At 42.7% G+C, this 20802-nt stretch overlaps 2 protein-coding genes across 4 annotated transcripts; one reads left to right on the plus strand and one right to left on the minus strand.

Annotated features, from left to right (window-relative positions):
* Positions 1–2249: 2249 nt before the first annotated feature.
* Positions 2250–11803, minus strand: LOC146204948 (zinc transporter Slc39a7-like). Its single transcript, XM_084589629.1, has 3 exons — positions 10726–11803; positions 7665–7876; positions 2250–4872 (listed from the first exon to the last, which is right to left on the minus strand). Exons 1-3 carry the CDS (start codon positions 11654–11656, stop codon positions 4621–4623), a joined length of 1395 nt encoding a protein of 464 aa, XP_084445755.1. The 5' UTR covers positions 11657–11803; the 3' UTR covers positions 2250–4620.
* Positions 11804–12009: 206 nt separating this feature from the next.
* LOC146204949 (torsin-2A-like) lies at positions 12010–20012 on the plus strand. 3 transcript variants are annotated; one of them, XM_084589633.1, is made up of 5 exons: positions 12010–12084; positions 12165–12375; positions 12445–12519; positions 12658–12887; positions 17491–20012. In XM_084589633.1, the coding sequence occupies exons 2-5, from the start codon at positions 12348–12350 to the stop codon at positions 18307–18309; spliced, it is 1152 nt and encodes a 383-aa protein (XP_084445759.1). In that variant the 5' UTR covers positions 12010–12084; positions 12165–12347; the 3' UTR covers positions 18310–20012. The 3 variants fall into 3 exon arrangements, with proteins under 3 accessions (XP_084445759.1, XP_084445758.1, XP_084445756.1); XM_084589632.1 differs by having other exon boundaries at positions 12013–12084; positions 12165–12371; positions 17491–20010; XM_084589630.1 differs by lacking the exon at positions 12010–12084 and having other exon boundaries at positions 12130–12371; positions 17491–20010.
* Positions 20013–20802: the final 790 nt, after the last annotated feature.

Here is a 20802-nt window from a genome sequence, read left to right on the forward strand (position 1 = left end):
CATACACAGAATTCCAAACACTGTGGCGCCATCTAGTGGCAAAACCTGAAAGCATGCCTCTCGCGGTGCGAAAGGAGGGGTGGTTTTTATTGAAGGACGCAGTTAATATAATGAATTATAGCAAGCACTCCTAGAAAACAAAAACAGTGTGCACTTTGCTGACATGCAGTCACGTGGGGTACTACACCGAAAGTAATAGGATTTTTCCACTAGATAGCACCTCAGTTGTTTTTATGCGATTTTCAATGGCAAATTAAAATTTTGAAGCCTCTCTTCCTCAATTTTATAGAGCTCGATCTGTACTATATGAGGCAAGGTCTTTTCATCTCCACCATAACCTCATGACATATTTTGGCCAGTGTTCTGTCCCTTTAAGTGCAACATTCAACCATTGATTCATGCAGCACCAACGTTTATAGATACTTTTTGCAGCACTTCATTATGCAACGGCTCAACTTGAGCTGCTTGGCCCTAGATGGCGCTCACTGTTAATTCAGATAAAATCCCGTCACGTTTAAATGGCGTGTGACACCATAAAAACTAATTATTTCAGCTGTAAGGGTAGGAGCGTAGGAGTGTGTGCATCATGAACGATTTCTAGGGAAAGTCTGCTCTGAACATACCAGCTAGCATATCCATTATATGCTGTCAGAAGCATATTCGATCCTTGACGAGACTCTCGAGCTTTTTCACGAAGCCATACAACTGATTAAAATGGAGACCTCTTCGGTCACAGTAGTTTGTTAGCCTCTCCTTTTTGCTATCCTCACCTCTATTTTTTTTTGATGATATGCACTTAAACACTGAGCAGATATCGCGCGGCTCAAAATAGAGCTCGCATACTGCGCTCGTGTCGTGCAGCACTCGTCAGCTCTGTAGCCTGTGGTCCGTTGAGGTTCTACTCTTTCCACATATTTCCATCCTTGGAAATGCCAAACAAAAACAAATTTGGTCCATCCTTCACGTAAGCATAGCCCCCCCCCCCCCCCCCCCCCCGCCCAATTCCGCGCAATGGTGTTGTTTTTTTTTAACTTTTATCGGTGTCACGGCATGGCTCAGTCAAAGCAAAGCATAGTTATCTCTTGTATGCTGTGTGTGACAAAACATACTGCAGCAAAAAAAAAAAAAATTAATGTGACGACCTCCACAGCAAACGAACGCAAATCACCAACTTGGGCTATTATGCACGGGCCGCTCCACTACAGTAGCCGCGCTGCGCCGCCGCTCCCACGTTCCATTTAAATCAATACCAGCGCCGCCGCTCACCGAATCGGAGAAACTCATATTGTCGGCGTTCGCAGAGCCGGCGCTCTGCATAGCACCAACCAGCGAGTAAGTCCACTGCCCCCTTCTAGGGCACTGTAGTCATATCTGAGCACACTCTCAGCCTGCAGATCATGCAAGTACTCAGTAGGTACCTACTGCATTTGACTTGTTGAACCTAAGCTAATCACGCTGATAAAGCCAGATGAAAAGAGGTTTCCGGAATACAATGCAAGCCAAGATAATACTTCTGCATTGGTCAAACATAATGAAAAATCATAATCAAGAAAAAATGGCTGTTTCTAAATGAATTTTTTCAAGCTAAAAGTTAAAAAATAGCCATGTCTGTGTTATTTAAGCACGGCTATATGAAGCAGCAAAATCTAGAGGCTTTTTATTGAATAATAATGTTTTAAAGCAATGCTTTAATAGTTGCACAAACCAAATTTTGGAATTTTACAGAAGAGTATTTCCTGATCTAACCTTTATGCCACATACCTTGAGACGATTAAAACAATTTCTATGAGTTCACAAAGTTAAGGAGAATAATCATTTAGCTTTGCCAGCTAAAATATGCTCACAAAGTGTTCAGAGTGAAATCTAAAACACAATGAATTTCTTAATATCTGCAACTATCCCTACAATAGCTGGGACATTTAGCTTCTGATGAGCAGTCTCCAACATTGTTACTTTTGTATAAAAAATGGCTTTTATGCTTCTGCTTCTTCCTTGTGTGTCTTCTTCAATGCATATTACGAGTTAATTTATTTGTATGTAATCATGGTTTCATTTTGCTGACATCTGCTGTGTAAAATGTGCTTTGTAGCAGCTTCCTGGACCTAGTCAAGCTGCTCTAGCAGCTTTTATCTAGAAAATATGGGAGAATAAAACTGAACTGAATTGAAGATAGAGCCTGCAAGCCAGCACCACTTGACACAGTTCTAGTAAACATTTGCCTAACAAAGGACATACATTGCCATGGTCAATGCGAATGCACCACAAATACCTTTATTTTAAATCAAGCAGCAAATCAAGCGCTGTGAAATTAAGTGCGTTCAGGAACGCATCTTTATATACACCACATAAACAGCATTAAGTCTGGCACAAACATACGTCAATACACTGTGCAGCTCCCGGTCTTCAAATCGAAAGCACCACGATTTTCATCAGCAACAAAATGCATGTAGCAATGTACACAACACAGGTACCTACTGTGAATTAATAAAATACAATCATGCACATGTGATCATGCAAAATTAGCATTGAGGATGGAACTGTAGGTTTGACAGTTTTGAGAGTTACAACGGTCATGAAAACCTATTAAATACCTGTGATCAACCGGAAAATTTGCATTCTTGCTTTCATGTTTACATTTTGCACTTGTTCAATTTGTCCAGATCAATACAGTAATACAACCCTGTTATAATATTATACAGAATTAGAAAAAAGTAAGCCTAAGCATATAAAAGGGCTTCTATTTCACTATGCCACTAGTGACGCCTGTACCTACATGCCCATTTTATAAAGTTATCGCAATTTTTCGACAAGTGTGCACTAGTACGTTCCATATCACCAGGCTCTCATTCTGCTTTAGAGAGGCACAAGTACTGAGCCAGCATCAAAAACCTGCCTCATTTACATCTACAGCTTCAAAGAGTTCAAGAAAGTCAAAGAAAAGGAGCAGATGTCGTAATGAGTATAGCTTCTGTCAGGCTAGTTGGTTATTGACTTTTGAAGCCATAAGAGATCGCACAAAAAACCTCACACAGAAAAACACAGTCAAGACGAGCACAAACCTGTCTCTGTGCCTTTCAGCATGTCATGTTTCTTGTGCAATTCCTTACAGCTTTACAAGGAAAAAGTATCTTAGGTAAAAATAAACACCAACATGACAAAATTGGTGCCAGTTGTCAAAGTAATTGTGTTCCTCTTTCTGTAACAGCTACATCAGGCATTCAGTTACAGCCAAGAAATAATACTCACAACAGCCCATGCAAGGTAAGTAACCTATAAAATAAAGAAGCTCTTATTGCAAAATAACAGTAGATCTATATGTGTGTGTAATTTGAATTACTACATCTAAGACTTTTTTAGTATGACAGATTGGGCAAGGTACTCCATAATATAATCAAGAAACCTCAGCCAAAGATACCAAACAAGAATGTGCATTTACTTACACCCAATTCATACTGCACATTTTCCCAAGGCTATACAAAGCACAATAAAAGGAATGCACAAAAAAGTGGCGCTATGTTACAACCCAAAATTCATCTTCGAGAGGTTTACAGGCTTTGCGTAATTAGTTGTGAGTTGACGTACAGGCATCACAGCCTAGGCTCAGAAGTACTTGCTCCTTATGCCAAGCTACTGATCTTTCCGTCAAAGGTGTGCCAGAAGCTGACAAGTCTAGTTTCTGCTCTACGTATTACAACATAATGCCAGGCTCTCGTTACTGGAAAGAAAACAAACGTTCTCTAGAACACACATTGTGCATGCTATCATCAACTATAAAAAGCGATTCACTGTGCTCTTTGAAGCATATGGCACACTAAATTTCCACGCAAAAGTCATACTAAGCATACAAATTTTACAATGCTTCAGATTTGTTTTAGTCTAGAGCTAGTGCACTTTCAGGCTTGTGACACATGCACATCACTATCAGTTTGCATCATGAATTCACTCAATAAAACGCAAAACGTTTGTGCAAACACAAACAGAATAGCACAAGCAAGAGTGCTGCCACTGCTAAATTAGAATGAGCAAACAAAAACTGTCAACAGAGAGCAAAAGCTGCCCTTAACACTGGACATGACACAACATTCATGCGAGTGCATATAGGAACCATAAATAAATTTTGGAAAACAAGTCGAGATGGGAGTCACAGGGTTCACTATTTTCTTTACATTTCATTTGGCTGCAGTCTGGAATGTGCCACACTCAACTATTCTGAGCCAACCATTGCAGAAAACAATTGCGCAGAACAGCCAAAACAGCACCTGACATAAAAATAGCCCCTGCTCTAACAAACATAGCTTTTTCTTCACACTTTTAGACTGGAAGGTCTTAAAGAAGTGCTAATACTTAGGAACCCCAAAATCATGCCCTTGCAGGTAAAAACATAACATTTACTAGCCATGAATACAACTTGCACAGCATAAATAAGGCAAGCTTCAGACCAATTCCCAAAGAAGTGAAGCAGCAGCAATTCCACTGTTTTAAACATAAGTCTGATACAGATCATGCCCAACAGTGGTTCTTCTCATCCCAACACCAATATGACGGCTGCAGTGAGGAGCGCACCATTCAACCATATGACACCATATTTTACACACTTAGGTTTTTCATTCCCTTGACGTTTTACTCAAACTGAGTGAGTAGTGCCATCATCGAAACGCCGAGTAGGAGGGCAAATATCTCTTTAACTGACTGCCACAGACGTGTGTTTTCAAGCAGCTCTGGGATAACTGAGACAGTGGCAATGTAGATGAACCCGCCAGCTGTGAATGGCAGCACCCAGAGGTTGGCACTGCTGCTGACCCCATCAGCAATGAGACTGCACAGTGTGCCACTTAGGCAGCCCACCGCTGTCACCAGCTGCATGCACATGGCCTGCAAGAGGGGAACTGCTTAGATGTGCGCTTTCCACGACTAGTAAACATCACAACCAAAGAAAAATGAAAAGGCAATGTTTCAGAACCTACCTGGTCCCTTCATCAGGTGTGATTACAGGCGAGTTGCCCTTTCGAAGCCCTCGTATAACCATGCAAAGACCATAGACCATGGATATTTAGAGAGGGGAAGATTTCCTAAGAAGCAGTTAACATTCCCCTCCCCCGTGTCTACTGAATGTGCCTTGACTCAAGCAAGAGCCGCCTGCATATGGGCATGGCTCAGTGTCCTGTACAATGGCTCCCTCGAAGCCAATCGTCGTCAGAGGCCTTGCAGTGTTCGGCCACAGCGCTAAATTCTCTGTTCGTCTCTGACATCAGCATTGTGTTGCTATATTCTTTCAAGGATGTTCTTGGTTTTGCCAGTGTACAACGACAAGCACTTCAAGCAGGGAATCTTCTATTCCATGCTTTGAGCCTTTTTTTTTTTTCTTTCTTTTTTTTTTCTCGAGTTTTGGTATTTTGGGGAGAGGAGGAGGCACCCAACATGAGAAGTTGGTTTGTGTGGCGCTTGTACCCCTTCCTTTAGGAGAATATGAGTCAAGGTTTTACTGACAGCATGTGCTTGGGCCAAAGGTGGAATTATTTTTGCTTTTGTAAAGTCTCTTAAGGTTCTGGATGATGCCCCAAATGAAGGAGGTGGGGTATTCGTATTTATGGAGGTTGGAGACAACTCAGTTCCTTTTGCTTTTTTTCCTTCTGGAGAGGAGCAGATTGTGTCCGCTCTCTTGAATAAATTTCTTACTACAGGTACCTTGCAGGGAAGGGGTGGTTAGAGCCGGATTGAAGACACCGTCCCGTGTGGGTTGGCTTTCTGCACACTCAGAGTCGTAAGCCTTTCTCATGCCTTGTGAGATTACGTGCTTTTCTAACTTAAATTCGTTTCCCAACAAGACAGGCTTCTTTCATATGTTTTCTTTTTGAACCATCGCTTTACCCACTGCTTTCGCAGATGCAATCACCTAAGCAGATTCATAAAGCAGAAGGGAATATAATACAGCAGATAAATTTTAGCGCAGGTTTGTTTCTTTGTCATTCAGCATCAGTGGGCAGCTTTATAGTATCTGTAATCACTTAGAAGGGCTTGGGGGTTTCCTCAAAAACTGAAATTAGGAGGGTTGTCTAAATTTAAGGGAGGAGCAGCAGTCATTTTGGTCGTCAATGTAAAAAAAAAAAAATTTATGAATTAAAAATTCAGCAAGGCAAGGGGTGTGCACACCCCCTAGGGGGTGGCTAGGGAGACTGCTGGGCAGACTCCACACACAGCACACAGCTGCAGCTGCTGTTCAAGAGTCTGGAAGAGAGCACTGCATTTCACTCCTACTCACATCACTGTCTAGCTCTGTGCCAATTTAGCTGAAACGCCAGTGTACTAGAACGCTCACGTAAAGGCAAAAGCAAAATGTTTTCCCACAGGTGTAAATCCACAGTCATTCTATATGTGGCCAAAACTTGGACAAGCACATGGTAATAAAAGGCAAAAAGTGCTCAAAAGTACACGCATACCCCAGATAAGCATTCATCCTGTTAAAAACCACATGCTATCCTAATATCAACCAGCTTCATCCCACTTTGCCTTCTGCCTCAGTGTTGCTGTTTGTTTCTTTTGCTCCTGCAGTGCACTTTAAAAATTAACTACAAATTCATGCAACTCTAGGAAATATGCACTGGATAAAAGAGTATGCTTCTCACTAGGCTGAGTAATCAGTGACCACATGTTAACGAGGTATTCCTATAGCCCATGTTGCTTTGATCTGTTTTTCCAGCCAGAAAATTTGTGAAGTACCACCGAATATTACACAGAGGGGCTGAATCAAAGCATAACATGCACTTAAGGAATTTCCCAAAAGTAAATATGGACTAGCCTGCAAAATGCTCAAACAGTTCACAAGTCCATTATGAATAATAAATTAGTCATAAAATGCTACGCTACACTTGTATGACATGGTTCTTCAAACCCTTACTTTCTGCCACCTAGCATTGCAATAATCACTTCAAAGAGGCACTGCAACATTTTCTCCCTTGGCAGATTTCTTTTTTACACACAGGATTCTTCAGGCATTCCAGAATTTAATGTGAAGGAATTTTTAGAATTCAGCATGCCCAGACAAAGGTTAGTTCACTTACAAAAATCAAAATGAAAAGAACAGACAAAATTGCATTTCACTTATCCAGTGCCAAGGTTGAAAACTACCAATTAGTGCCACACCTTGCATAGATGCAGCTTTTATGTAATTGCTGAATTTCCAAGACATGCCACAGCCACCCTTTTTAATACCCACATACACACTTCACTGGTGGGGCAGGTGAATTATTGGGGTGCAACTACAACAAGACTCCCCACAGCCTGTTAGGGGCAGGTAAGGTTGGAAAGTACCAGTGCTGTTACCTCCATAAAACACAATTAGGGAGCCTGTGCACTGCTATGCATCACTGCACGTTAGAAAACACCAGGCGGTCGAAATTATCTGAAGCTAGCCGACACCAAACCAAAAGAAAAATTTTTTTTTTTAAAACATTCCAAATGAATTCGTAACTTACAAAAGCAAAGGGTGGAGCAGACTCCATCATGCACAAACTTTTAGACAAGACTACAGCAAGCAGGTCACAAATATGAAGGCATCAAGAACAATGGGATATGCCAATAAAACAAATCAATTCCTGCACTGCAAGTGCCCATGCACTGCTTTATACGCATCTCCTACAAGAAGGAAAAATAAAATAAACGCTCACCTTGCGTTTGCTGTAGCCTGACTGCACCAGGATTGCAAAATCCCCAATTTCATGTGGTACTTCATGCAGGAGGATTGTCACAGTAGATATAAAGCCTGCCGTGTTGCCAGCAATGTATGATGCTCCAATGGCTAGGCCATCCGTGAAATTGTGCGTGAAATCAGCAGCCAGGTTCAGGTAGGCAGCTACTTTGATGTCTGATGGCCGTTTGCCTGGAGAAGACAAATGTGAGTGCAAGCATTAAAGATGCAAAAAAAAACCTAGCTTTTTTAAACTCCTCAGGCAACAGAGTACATTTCTGTTACCGCAAACAGCGTAAATGGCCCCATTCTGCGTAAGCTCTGGCTTCAGCACTGTAAGCAAAAGATTACAAGCATACCTTGCCAGGTGGTAGTTGGCAGATGGCATGGCCAAGCACTGACTGTTCAACAGGTTGTGTGATGTCACAAGACCACATGACACGGCCAAGTTGGCAGGAGCTGCCAAGGGCGGTTCCTTTAAAATGCAAGGGTGAGATGGCAACCGAACCCTTGGATCTTAAGTCAGACATGTCCCCCTAGGCATGCCTATGCCTTGGTAAAAGTGGGGCTTTTTATCTATGTCAGGTTGTCAGGTGGTCTCTCACATAATGTGGTAGCTTACGACTGTATGCTAGTAAGTATGTGTGAGATAATAGGGGCACAAATTAAGAGGCCAGTGATTAAATGAGTGGAAAAGAACATGTATGCAAATGAAGATCCACAAGGAGAGTCGCAGATGGGAGCGATTAACGCTGTTGCATCACACCCTCAAAGCCAGAGCTTAAGTGTTTCCAGAAGTTTTATTCTGGAGACACTTAAGAAGTTAATGTGCTGTCACAGGACAAGAGGTAGAAGAAAAATGAAACACGGACACAAGCCAGGTGCAGACTAGCAAATAGCTTATTTTGGAAAAGCAGACGTGATTGAGTGGAAACCACATGATAGGAATAATCATCTTATTAGGGAGTGCACAGAAGCTTCACACAGTATCTTCTCTAATAAAGGAGACTTCTTCTTTTGCTCTAAAGCAAGGGAGGCATGCTGACACGTGCCATGAGCTGTGGATGCCATCTGATAAGCTTGATAATCTCTTCGTTTTCCTTTTTGTGTGTTGCAAGGACTGTGGCTTTTGAAGAAGCTAGGACAAAAGTTTCTTCTTAGATGAGCACTTTAAACAATATGCAGCCAAGTCTCCCAATAATGGAATTGTATCCCACACACTGTTGTGTTTCCCCAGGCTTACAATCATGAATCAGCCCCTCTGGCCAATGCATTCCTCGACGCATGACAGGGAACCTTCTTGAGATGACATGATATTCCATGAATGTAAGGTGGCACAACAACCAGTTGCTTGTTCATTTGTTCACCAGTGTTTTTCCTTTTTCATGCAGGCTTCAAGCTTGTCTTGGCTACTGCAACTAAAAGCTGCTCTCAGAAGCCATTTTTTTGTAGGTGCTCAATCTGGACACGTAAGCTTTATTCAGCTTTGTGCAGGCAAGACCTCTTCATATTGCAGTAGCTGAGAAAAGCTTGGAGCAAACAACAAAAAAATAAAAAACACCAGCAACAGATGATGGTGTCACCCTACATTCAAGAAATATCACGTCAATTCAAGAAGGTTACCTGCAAGAACGAAGTGAGATCATAAAACTCAACTGAATGTGCTTGAAGCAAATATTGTAAGATCCAAAGAAAACGTAAAAATGAGAAGGGAAGGAACATATGACATCGACCACAAAAGAAAATTTGTCACATGCATCAGCAATGCTGTCTATGAGGTACCATTGTCATGCGGTCAGGAGCCATATGTGAACAAAAGACTGAGGGAACAAAATGCATGGGACGCATATAATGCACGGGGAAACTTGGCTGCACACTGTTAAAGGTACTCATCCAACACGAAGAATAAATGCGGTCGCAGGTTCTCAGAAATCATATTCCTTGCAAGACAACGTAAAAAGCTAACCATGTGACATCCAAAGCCAATGGCATGTGTGTCGGCACATCTTCCGTGAAAAAAAGCTGCCATGATTAGAGAAAATATCGCATGCAGCTTCTGTGTACTTTCCTCAAAGATGTGGTCCATACTTAACCATTTGTTCTTTCCAAATAAACCAGCTGCTACTCTATGCCTGTCTTGTGTCTATTTCCTTATGCTAGTACCTTTTGTCCACTAACAACTTACATCCTCAGCATAGCAACTTCCATAATAATGGCACACCAACTAGCCCACCAAACAGTCACACTGAACTGGATTTTTCTGGAAGAAAATGCAAAGCTTGACAGAAGCAAACTTTTGAACATATCAATTTCCTGTTGCTATTGCTGGATACAACAAAAAAAAGGAGGCCTTTCAGCCAATAGCATTGACCGATTTCCTTGATGATTCAGCGATGGTGAACCTCCTTTCATCTTCCACACCATTCCTTTTCACACTAGCAGGACCAAGGAGATTTGATTATCTGCGATGTTCAGGGGGAGGGGGTCCTTTTCTCTTGAGCATTCACAATTTCAAAAACTGCTATTAACTTCGAAATGTTACACCCATGTAGTGGTTTTGAAAAAATAAAATGACGTTCCTGCAACTTAAGGCAGCTGTGCACAACTTACAAATATTTTTACAGCAATTTACTGCCACTGCAGCATGCCAATGAAATTAGAGCCATCTGCCAAACAAGTGGCACTAGACTCAGGGAGTAAGATTCTCTCCTTACGCAAGACTTAGATCCAACTGGCTATAACCAATTACAAACTGAAACTACTTACACCCTGGCCATTTGGAAATTTCTTGTCACCACTGCAGCATCAAACTAATGGAAATTTCACTCACGAAGGCAAGAGCACTCAAAACTTAATCCTGCAAGTGGGTGCACATCAAGGAAGTGCGTTCTGCTGTCACTGCATAGTGCTTGCAGCAGCCATATCCGACTGTATTTGAACGCATTTAATCGGAACGAAATAATGCTGCAAGTACACCAAAAAGTTCTCGAGGCAAGCCCGGCTTGCACACCAGTACTACATGCACAAGAACGAGCACTCACCACCGTCAGCACCCTTTTCGTCCTTCGCCGAGTTCTCTAGCTTGGCTTTTTTTATGCGCACCAGGTCGGCGGCCGTATCGTTTTTAACATCTTCGGTACCGCTATCTCCATCGCACTTTCCCGAGGGCCCCGTATCGGCTTCTCCGATTCCCGACGGCGTCCGGTCTCCAGCCTGCTCCTCACGATGATCGTGGCTGTGAGCGTGTTCATGGCTGTGTCCGTGACCACCCTTGATCATGCGCACAAATTTCTCAACCATAAGGAAGGCAAGGATGCCTGCAAGCACCCACAGGCCGACGCTCATGTCATGAGGTCCGTGAGAGTGGTCATGACCGTGGCTATGACTGTGGGCATGACTATGGGCATGGCTGTGTCCAGAAGCAGGACTGTGGGCATGACTCGCATGTGCAGCACCAGAAAGCTCTTCGCTGCCGTGCGGCATAAGCGCATGTGGTATAAGGTGGAGGAACGCATCACCCAGCAGGCCTCCCGAGGCAAAGCTAAGGAGAACCTTGAGCAGCGACTCGTGGCCTGAGCGCGAGTCGATAGGAATAAAGAATAGGATGAGGAATGGCGCAACGCTAATAAGCAGCGTAGATCCTAAGGCCCGGCCCCAAATAAACGCGGTATCTTCGAACGAACGGATCGGCTTGTTCCTGGGACCATCCGACACATGGGAATGCGAAGACGACGATGCAACGTGTCCATGGGAATGCTGGTGGGCATCTTTGCTGGCCGCTAGGTGCGGGTCGTTGGCTGCGCGTGAGTACTTGAATGCTGCGGGTTCGTGGACGTGTTCGTGGTCATGATCGTGATCGTGATCATGGTCGTGGTGGTGGTGCTGATGCTGGGCCCCTACTAGCCGGAGTTCGGCACTCACTAGCGCGACGAGAAGCGCCGCTAGACAAGCTCTGCGGCTTGGAGACAACATGTCTCTCGTTCGTGGATGCGTCTTCGCTACTGTAATGCTGAGAACGCGCCCACTACAAGAACATGCTATCTGAGTTGAATGCTATCTGAACCACACACGTCGGCTAGGCGGGCATTATGCCAGCTTTGCCGACGTGTTTTTAAATGCAGCTTGCAGGCAATGCTTGCAACCCCCTGGTGGCTGTCTAGAAAACAAAAGGTAACTTTTTCAGAATTCAAAACTATATATCATATAATATACACGCCACCGTGTCTGTAATCTGTTATTTATGAAAAACTGCAGATATGTATTGCAATGAACAAAATTTTGTTTCAACTGCATGAGCAATTGGTTGACTGAATGTTATCACACTACGTGCGTTATTGCACAATTTCTGCCGTTTGAAATTTTGAGGCTGGAAAGTTGAAAACGTGCTGGAAACGTAAAAGGTAAAAAAAAAAAGTTTCAAAATCTTTAGCGTCTACATCAAGCTAAATCAAGCCAAGTGTGCTTTGCCTCTTCGTTTCAGTTCAGCGTAACGTTTGAGCGTTCGATCGACGCAGTCGACGCCGCGCGTAAAGTCAACGGTCAACGCCCCCGCATCATAATTCAGACGTGTCGCCGCCGCCACATTTTAAACCAGCGGCTTGTGTTCTTCTCTAAATGGTGAAAAAGCGCGTGTCCAGTGCACAACTTGCTCCTGAGCCGAAGCATGCCTTCACTGCAAATAACTCTAGTAGGTAACACAGCCGCTTCATGTTGCGATGGGGTGGCCTCGTTTCTTTTTTAACGGATTATTTCCTTTACAGACTCCAGGCCAAAAAAGCTTTTGGCGATTACATACCCTGGACACGAGCCAAAAAGAAATCTGACAAATGCTTCTCGTACGTAGCGAGTCCTTCTGTCGGCACATGATGTGCAGTCGCGTGATATTATTCCAACCGGAAAATTTTGACTTCGTTGCCTGAAGTGCGTTTTCAACAACAAAAAAAAAAAAAAAAAGTGACTTTTTGCCAATGCAGGCAATTGCTACGCTCACAAAGAAGCAACGCTGTTAACGGATTGCAAGGAGAAGCGGGGACGAAGCATGAACAGTTATTTCCCCGTCAAGTGGAGCGCACTCTCCAAAAAATATGTCAAGCGTTGCATTGCCATCACTTGGGCGTTCCTGCAAGCCTGCGTCACGCTGGGTTGCCTCTTCCTCGTGTACCTTTTCTTTCATCCTGACTACTTATCCTCGGAACGTCTACAGGTCAGTGATCGACTGCTACTGATAATTATGAATGTCGTACTAAGTAAACAAAAAACGAATTCATCTGGCAGAAACACATCTAGAACCTATCAAAATTCCTATTGTTACAATTTTGCTTTTAACGGTTCCAATCAGTGTTTTTGACTAAATAACATTTTTAATTATTGTGAAACTAGCCAGAACATAAATTTTTATTGTGCATGTACAGAAGCGCTCCATTGTTGCTCGCTTACAGTGAGTTGCTCTTCTTTAGTTCTCTATTCTTAGTAGATTACTGTGAAACCATCATGAATATAGCACAGTGTTGATGAACCATTACATTGTGGAGGTTTACTGAATGCCCGAAAAAGGGCATGATTTTTGTCCATTTGTTTTTCATTGACATTTGGTCTCACTGGTTTGGAGGCCAGTTAGTGAAATGGTTTTAATAATAGTCACACTTTGAAGGAAATACAAAAAAACGCACCTGCCACACCGATCTCGCATGAAAGGCATCCCTGTGCACACACACAAAGGCATTGCACAATCTCTAGTGCTTTCAAACACACTCCCCCAGTAAGTGTGCCTTGACAGCACCAATCATGCTGTCCAACATGGAGTGTCACTAAGCAACTGGTAAAGTCTACACATATTGTTGGTTTGCATACAACGTCCGGGGCACGATGAGTTTTAACAGTGCAGGCTACAGCAGCTGTCAATAAGCTGATTATAGAAGTGCACAGCTTCTTGCTGTGCTCCTGGTTCATCAGCATGGCGGCTGCTCTGACATTGGTCACGATGCAACATTTAAAAGTTGCTTTCATTTAGAGAGTTTCATGAGAGATCTTTAAGTGCTTTGGAAGGGATCTGTAAACTTGTGATGCATAAAGAGGATGTCACTTTAACCGTCACTGACCATCTTTATTATGGGTAGCTAGGATGTCCCAAGGATCATCAAGTGAGGCTGACCTTACGACACCATGAAACAACAGCGTGCACGTTGTTGCATAGGTGCAATTTTTGGACTCTCTTATTCGATGCTAACTTGGAAAGCCTGGCTTCAAGATGTTATCTGGAAAGAATGAAACTCTTTTAGTTGCTTTATCATGATCAATTAGGAATTTATACAACGCTTTACATTGACTCCGCTATCTCGCCTGCAATGTGTTCTTATAATTCTAAAAAGGCTAAAAATACTACTGTAAAACTAACATTTATAAAGAATCCCTAGAATGGCTCGCCAGTCGAATACCTTATCTGCTGATGACATACAGTGTACAAGTATGTCATCATTCTGTCGCTTGCTGTCCTGAACATTGAATGCATTCCCTGCATTGTTTACAGATTGTGTTCTTATTATGGCATCAAGTTGGATTGCCTTTGAGGTTTTCTGTTGCAACATGCTTCCCTGGGCAATATTTTTTTGTTTTGCAACCTAATTCACTGCTTGCTGGCTGGCCTAACGCTGGTGTGTCTTTATGATGGTTAGTTAGTTTCATGTATTTATTTATATTTTCTCTGATCCTATGTGCGCATTGTACACCTACTCCTGTCCGACACTCAGGCTGGCAGTATGTTTCTAAATAAATAAAGAGCCCCAGGTGGTTGAAGATTTGGAATCCTCTATGGCATCCCTCATACCCCTTGTGCAGCTTCAGGACGTTCACCCTAACACACCAAACGACTCTGTCAGCTGCCTAAAGAAATATCAGCCCCGTCTTGCCATTCAATAATTTTAAAATGGTGACATGGCAGAAACAAAAACAAAACAGAAAACACGCTGAGATCAGAGACTGCACAGGTATTTGGCTCAGCAAAAGTTATGCCACCACATGTAAAGATTTCCCCATCATTTTCACGACAGGAAGGACAAGAGAAAAGCTGCCGCGGTTTTTAGTATTATTACTCATTATTACTTATTATTATTACTAGTATTATTAGTAGTGCAATATTGGACCACTCTAAGAAAGTGCAGGATAATTATTTTGGTACTTAAGGTAGGAAGCAATAGTGCCAACGCTGAGATCAGAGACTGCACAGGTATTTGGCTCAGCAAAAGTTATGCCACCACATGTAAAGATTTCCCCATCATTTTCACGACAGGAAGGACAAGAAAAAAGCTGCCGCGGTTTTTAGTATTATTACTCATTATGGTAGTGCAATATTGGACCACTCTAAGAAAGTACAGGATAATTATTTTGGTACTTAAGGTAGGAAGCAATAGTGCCAACAAAGACAAATACATAAAATAAAGTATTTACTGAACCAATTCAACTTTTCATACAGGAAGCAGAAAGCTTGAAGTTTGCGCAATACAGTTTAGTTTAGTTCATGGAGCGTCCCAAAGTGACTGAGGCTATGAGAGATGTCATAGTGGAGGGCTCCGGAAATTTTGACCACCTGGGGTTCTTGCACTGACATCACACAGCACACGGCCGCCTTGCTTTTTGCCTCCAAAGCTGCCACCGAGGCCGGGATTCGATCCCTCGTCTTTGGGCACAGTAGTCGAGCTCCCTAACCACTGCACCGCTCTGGCGGGTCATTTGCGTAATACAGAGTGCACGCATACTGGTTCCCATTGCAAAATCTTGTTACAGATTCAAGACTTGGTTAATAAATGTGCTGAAAGCTTGCAAACAGTAGGTCTAGGTCTTCTGTATGAAAACACACTACACATGCACAGAACAGAAACTTTAAAGAACAGTTTTAAAGCTAAGATTTCTGTACTCCATGTACACGCATTAAAATTGGCACTGCATTTTGATACTATTGGCTCGATACAAGCATTTTCGGGGAAGATTAAAATATGAAACACAGTGTCATATTACTATACTATGCATACGAAAATTAAAGACTAAATGAATGACTAACTCACCATCAAGGTGTCGGTTTAATGGAAAGCACTACGAAGCAATTCCAGGAAGAAACTGTGGATGCTTTATTGAGGACATGGACATCAACATTTCAAAGTGCAAAAGTAGGCTTCTAAAAATGGATATGAAGAGAGGCATAGTGGTCAACATTGTGGAAGGGGAACAAGGATCTGGTATAGGCAGTGAGGTATTCTGAGGTAGTAAGGGAGTACATCTGAGCCGATTAGAGACCACATCAGGTATGTTCAAGTACGTTCGGTAGACATAATCGGGCATTGAATGGCATCTTGGAGATCTCTGTCGAAAGGAATAAAAATAAAAATTATGAGGAAAGCAAAAATTTCTTACTCGGAATGGATACCTAGACCACACTGTGAGGAAAGGGATGGAAGAGTGGGCAAATTAAGGAAAAGCAAAAGAATCACTATAGTGTAAAGTTCTGGATTAATTTTGACCTTGGTTTGCTGAGTCAGCACAGTGACTGGTGTACGGCTGCTGACCCAAGATCTCAGTCTAAACATCGATGACCACATTTCTATGAAGGTGAAATGCAAAACACGTCCACGTGCTATGTAATGTCAATGCACGTTAAATAACAACAGGTGAGCTAAATGAATTTGGACCCCTCCATACAGCGTCCCTCATATTCATGTGTTGCTTCGGGACATTAAGCTTCATAATTTAATTTTGGCCACATGTACTTTTTACAAATCCACAGATGCAGCACACTGTCATCTTTTGTTTGCACCTCATCCCCGGTAATAGTGGCTGATGTCCTGCATATTCATGCTCAGCAAACAAATGGCATAATCAGTGTGCCACCGTGGCAGGTATTATGCCTTTCACATACTTAGTTATGGGGCTGAAACTTGAAGGCTAATGAAAAGAAGGTATATGGATATACTGGCTTTGATATCTCAAAGCGACTCAAGAGGGGCACTGTAGTGGTGGGCTCTAGAATGATTTAGACCACCTTGGGTCTTCAGCATGCAGAGCCAACGCAGCTGTTGTAGCCGGGATCGAACCCACGTCCTCAGGTTGAGCAGTCGAGCACCCAAATCACTGAGCCACCTGAGAGACTTCAAGTTCAAAATAGAGGACAGTGTAGTGAGGATTGGAAAGTGATGAGGGTAATGTTTAATGTTAACTAGAGGGAGCATAGTGGCTGAGGGAAGAAACTCGTTGGAAAAGGTAAGTGTAAAAGGGTGTTGCAATGTTATGCCAAGAATGGATGGTGTCTCTTGGGAGTGACAGGACAGTTTCCAAGGGAAAAGATTACTGGGGCAGCACAGGGTTGGGTGGATGAGGTAAAGTTTACTGGCATAGTGCTGCCACAGCAAATAGAGAGCAGGGCTAATTTGAGGCTAGTGGGAGTGACCTTTATTCAGCAGTGGCTGTAACGAGAAGTGTTATTGGAGACACAAGCAATATGAAGAATATGGGTGACATATAACAACCTTGTCTCCACTGGTCCTGAGCTGCTGTCATCCCATTGTGCAACTGCTAGGTCCTAATTTTGAAAGTAAAAATTCTGATAGTTTGGGTTTTTGTGTACTGCGTGGAAGGTATTGTGGTGTTTGGGACTGTCAAGAAACCCTTTAAGGACTGGTTAGTTCTGTGAAGTTTCTCCCATGCTTGGATGACCATAAACAGATTGTTGTTTAGGCAGTCCGTACTGCATACTCATTCATTGGTCACTCTAAAACCATTTATGTTACCTTGTTGCTAACCTCTGCTTTTTTACTTCGCAGGTGGAGGTGCTTAACATTACACTGCGCCAGCATCTTGTTGGTCAAGACATTGCCATAAACCGTACTGTGGCTGCCATTGCACGCTACCTCGGTAGTGGTGTATCCATACCACCATTACCGCTTGTACTTGTGTATGCTGGGTGCTCTGGGTGCGGAAAGACTTACATGCTTTCATTGATCGCCAAGCACTGCCCACACACTGAGGCTCTGGTTGCCTCACATCAAGTGGCGCTTGCACGCAGAACTGGTGACAACCTGCTGCACTGGCTACAAAGCACACTGTCATCGCGGCGGCCAAACATCATAGTCATCGATGATGTTGACCTCACACCTGATCCAGCCAAACTTGGTCCAGGAGAACGTTCATTTAGTGCACAGCTAGAGACTGTACTGTCATCATGGGCTCATTTGAGACGGCAGACAGGACAGGCGACAATTTTAGTCCTCTCCCTGAGCGGTGGTGCCAGTGTAGCAGAGGGCTTTGCATTGAAGCTACTCAGTGATAAGCAAAACATTATCGGAAGTGAAGACATTGAAGAATTAGTTGAAGCATACCGATACATGCTGCCACCATGGCTGAAAAATGCAGAAATTGTGCCTTTCCTGCCATTGACCAAAGCTGACGTTAAAGAGTGCCTGCTAAGACAGCTGGCACAACACACACCAGAATTTAGGGCCAGAGTACTGGCATTGCCAGGTGGTGTCAACAGTCTCTTGGAGGAGTTCAGGTTCTACCCAGCACAAAATCCAGTTTTCTCAGAATCGGGATGCAAAGAAGTACCGATCAAATTAGCTTTAGTTGCAACAGACTCCCCTTAAATGGTTGGAAGATCTTGTGATAAATGACTGTTTGCCTTCTGTGACAAGTCTTCAGTGTTTGTGCTGTGATAAGTGACTCTTTTCTACAAACCAAAGGTATTTGTCGCCGTTCCCATGGTGGTGTGCATTGTTGCAATGAACGTGGATTTTAATTCCATACACACGATAGTTGCAAGACTGCTGTGGTGTATATTAAAAAAAATTCCTGCAAAAAGTTTTGGTTATTAAACTTCAACATTCCAGCTTTTATTCTGATGAGAATCTAATGTACAATCACACAAATTTGTGGTTTGCATCAAGCAATGTTATTAATTACAAAAGCATATTGTACACTTCGCCATTAACCTCTCAGGGGCATTTGGACACAATGCACCTTCACAATATACTTGCAACTGCACACAGAGCCTTTAGAAAACATTCCAAAAACCACCACCTATACACAACATCCCCTAAAAGTAATTGCATCCAAAAATTTGAAGTATATTTTCAAGCCCATACTCAGTACACATTTCTGAACTAAATTTAGCTGCGCTTGTGCTCACCATGAACTTCCCTTGGAAAGAGCAGCCCATTCCTAGTGCTTTCAGGCCATCGTGTTCAAAGAACCAGAGAGGGCAGTTTGGTATTGCTGCAGTTAAGATTCTGTGAGCAAATGGGAAGTACATAGATCTTAAACATCTTGTGGCTGTTTGTTTGCCTCCTAAAATATTCTTGTCCTCCAAACTTTTACCACTTAAAAATGAAAGGAGGGGGTGTTCATTTTCTACAACATTGCAGTGCATGAATGCTAACATGAGCAGTGTGCTTACATTGGTTACCTGGGGCATCCGCAGCCTTTGAGAATCTGTGTGTAGCTTGGTTGTGATTGCCACTGCTTCAATATAGGGTTGAAAAGATTGGCTTACATCCAGTAGCTTGGGCCGTGTTCCAGCACCTCGTAAGTGCTCAAATTTATTCTGGTTTGCAGCCAAGTAACTAGTCTTGTAGCCATTAGTTATGCACATTCGTGCATAAAGGCACTCACACTACACAAATCGGCAGAACTGCATGCCACAGCTTTCTGACAATGGAGTGGCCGTTTCAGAGATATAAAGTGGCCCTTTAATATGTTTGCCTGCTCATCCAAACACTTTCAAAGGTCTTACCTTTTTGCAGAAAAACAGTACCTTTACAATTTGGGTGCTCTTTCCACTTTTGCACACTACTATACATTTGTGTTAAAATGGACACCTGCACAGTTCTGCGACATATTTGCGTAACCTTATTCAACAGGTATACTGCATCTGCTGAAGTGCTTAACTGAAGCATGCTGCTATATTTAGACCATATTTTACCATTGCTTGAAACATCAGATGATACTAATCAGTTTCATAAGCATGCATTAGCCACAAGAATGTTTCATGTCAACTATTAACATCCGTGGACTTCCAGTCATTCCTATCCCAGTCGAGCAGCCGTATTAGCAGTCTTCCAGACACTGATGTCAGACGGCCTTTAGTAATATGTGTATTGCATCCTTTGGTAGCACAGCCTACATTTGAATACCTTGAAATCTTACTGGTATGACCACTCGCTGAATAAACTGAGATTCCGGCTAAAGTGGCTAATGTAACAAGCCCCGGAATAGCACAGATGCTCTCAGGTAAGCCATATGCATGGAGCTGCTCCCACGGCTACCTTGACAAAAGAAACATTCTTACCTGGTTCTAATGCCCACAATAAACATAACAGGACAACAGTTTCGACTTCATAATTTGAACTCGAAGAGGAGTGAAAACTTGTTCACATAGTGTGGAGCTCAAATTACAGGGAGTGTTATGTTGATGCAACCGAAGCATTAATTTGAATTAATGAGGCCACTGTAATAGGTGAAGTTTCTGAATGCTCGCCTTTATCATTAACAAAGAATGAATGTCAAAACAGCATATGCATACAACTGCACACGACTAGTAACACGTGCAACAGAAGCACCAATGCAGTACAGCGACGGTATTATGTGCTAAACAGGCAAAACTTAAGTACAGCCACAAATCAACTACTATATTTTAATGCACTCACCAACATTAATCTGTGCTTGCATCGGATTCTTTAAACTTTGCGGTAAAAATGCGCACATGCAGCACATCAGCTAGCATGAACTGAAGGCACAGCTGGTGCATAAAATTAACTTTGGCTTTACAAAACACTCGAATTGAAGGTGCATGTAAACACTTCAGACAGCGTTGGACTAATGTGTCATGTATGCCTCATGTCATGTGCATGGCGAACACCAAAAATGGACTTTTTTTTTTTTTTTTTTTTTTAATCTCTTGCGGAATAGTGCACAAGACATTTTGCATGGGGCAGGGAGTTGAAGTACCTCCTCTCTGGACTGTTGGCAACCAGATATGCAGCCACTTCCATTTTGCTAGCACAAGATGCATATGACAGTCCAGCAAGCAATAAAGCAGTGCCCAGGCTGCCATTGTAGCAAAGTTCTGAATATTGGACACC

This window comes from Amblyomma maculatum, chromosome 1, assembly GCF_055883805.1.
Source record: "Amblyomma maculatum isolate TAMU_Amacu chromosome 1, ASM5588380v1, whole genome shotgun sequence".
Taxonomy (NCBI): Eukaryota; Metazoa; Arthropoda; class Arachnida; order Ixodida; family Ixodidae; genus Amblyomma; species Amblyomma maculatum.

What these genes read in the sequence shown, in the direction of transcription:
- LOC146204949 (XM_084589632.1), top strand. Translation starts at nt 12,299, where the DNA reads ATGGTGAAAAAGCGCGTGTCCAGTGCACAACTTGCTCCTGAGCCGAAG. An exon ending in CTTCACTGCAAATAACTCTA is followed by an intron (nt 12,372 to 12,444) that starts GTAGGTAACACA and finishes TTTCCTTTACAG; the next exon opens with ACTCCAGGCCAAAAAAGCTT. An exon ending in TATCCTCGGAACGTCTACAG is followed by an intron (nt 12,888 to 17,490) that starts GTCAGTGATCGA and finishes TTTACTTCGCAG; the next exon opens with GTGGAGGTGCTTAACATTAC.
- LOC146204948 (XM_084589629.1), bottom strand. Translation starts at nt 11,656, where the DNA reads ATGTTGTCTCCAAGCCGCAGAGCTTGTCTAGCGGCGCTTCTCGTCGCG. An exon ending in CGAAAAGGGTGCTGACGGTG is followed by an intron (nt 7,877 to 10,725) that starts GTGAGTGCTCGT and finishes TGTCTTCTCCAG; the next exon opens with GCAAACGGCCATCAGACATC. An exon ending in CAGGCTACAGCAAACGCAAG is followed by an intron (nt 4,873 to 7,664) that starts GTGAGCGTTTAT and finishes CCCCTCTTGCAG; the next exon opens with GCCATGTGCATGCAGCTGGT.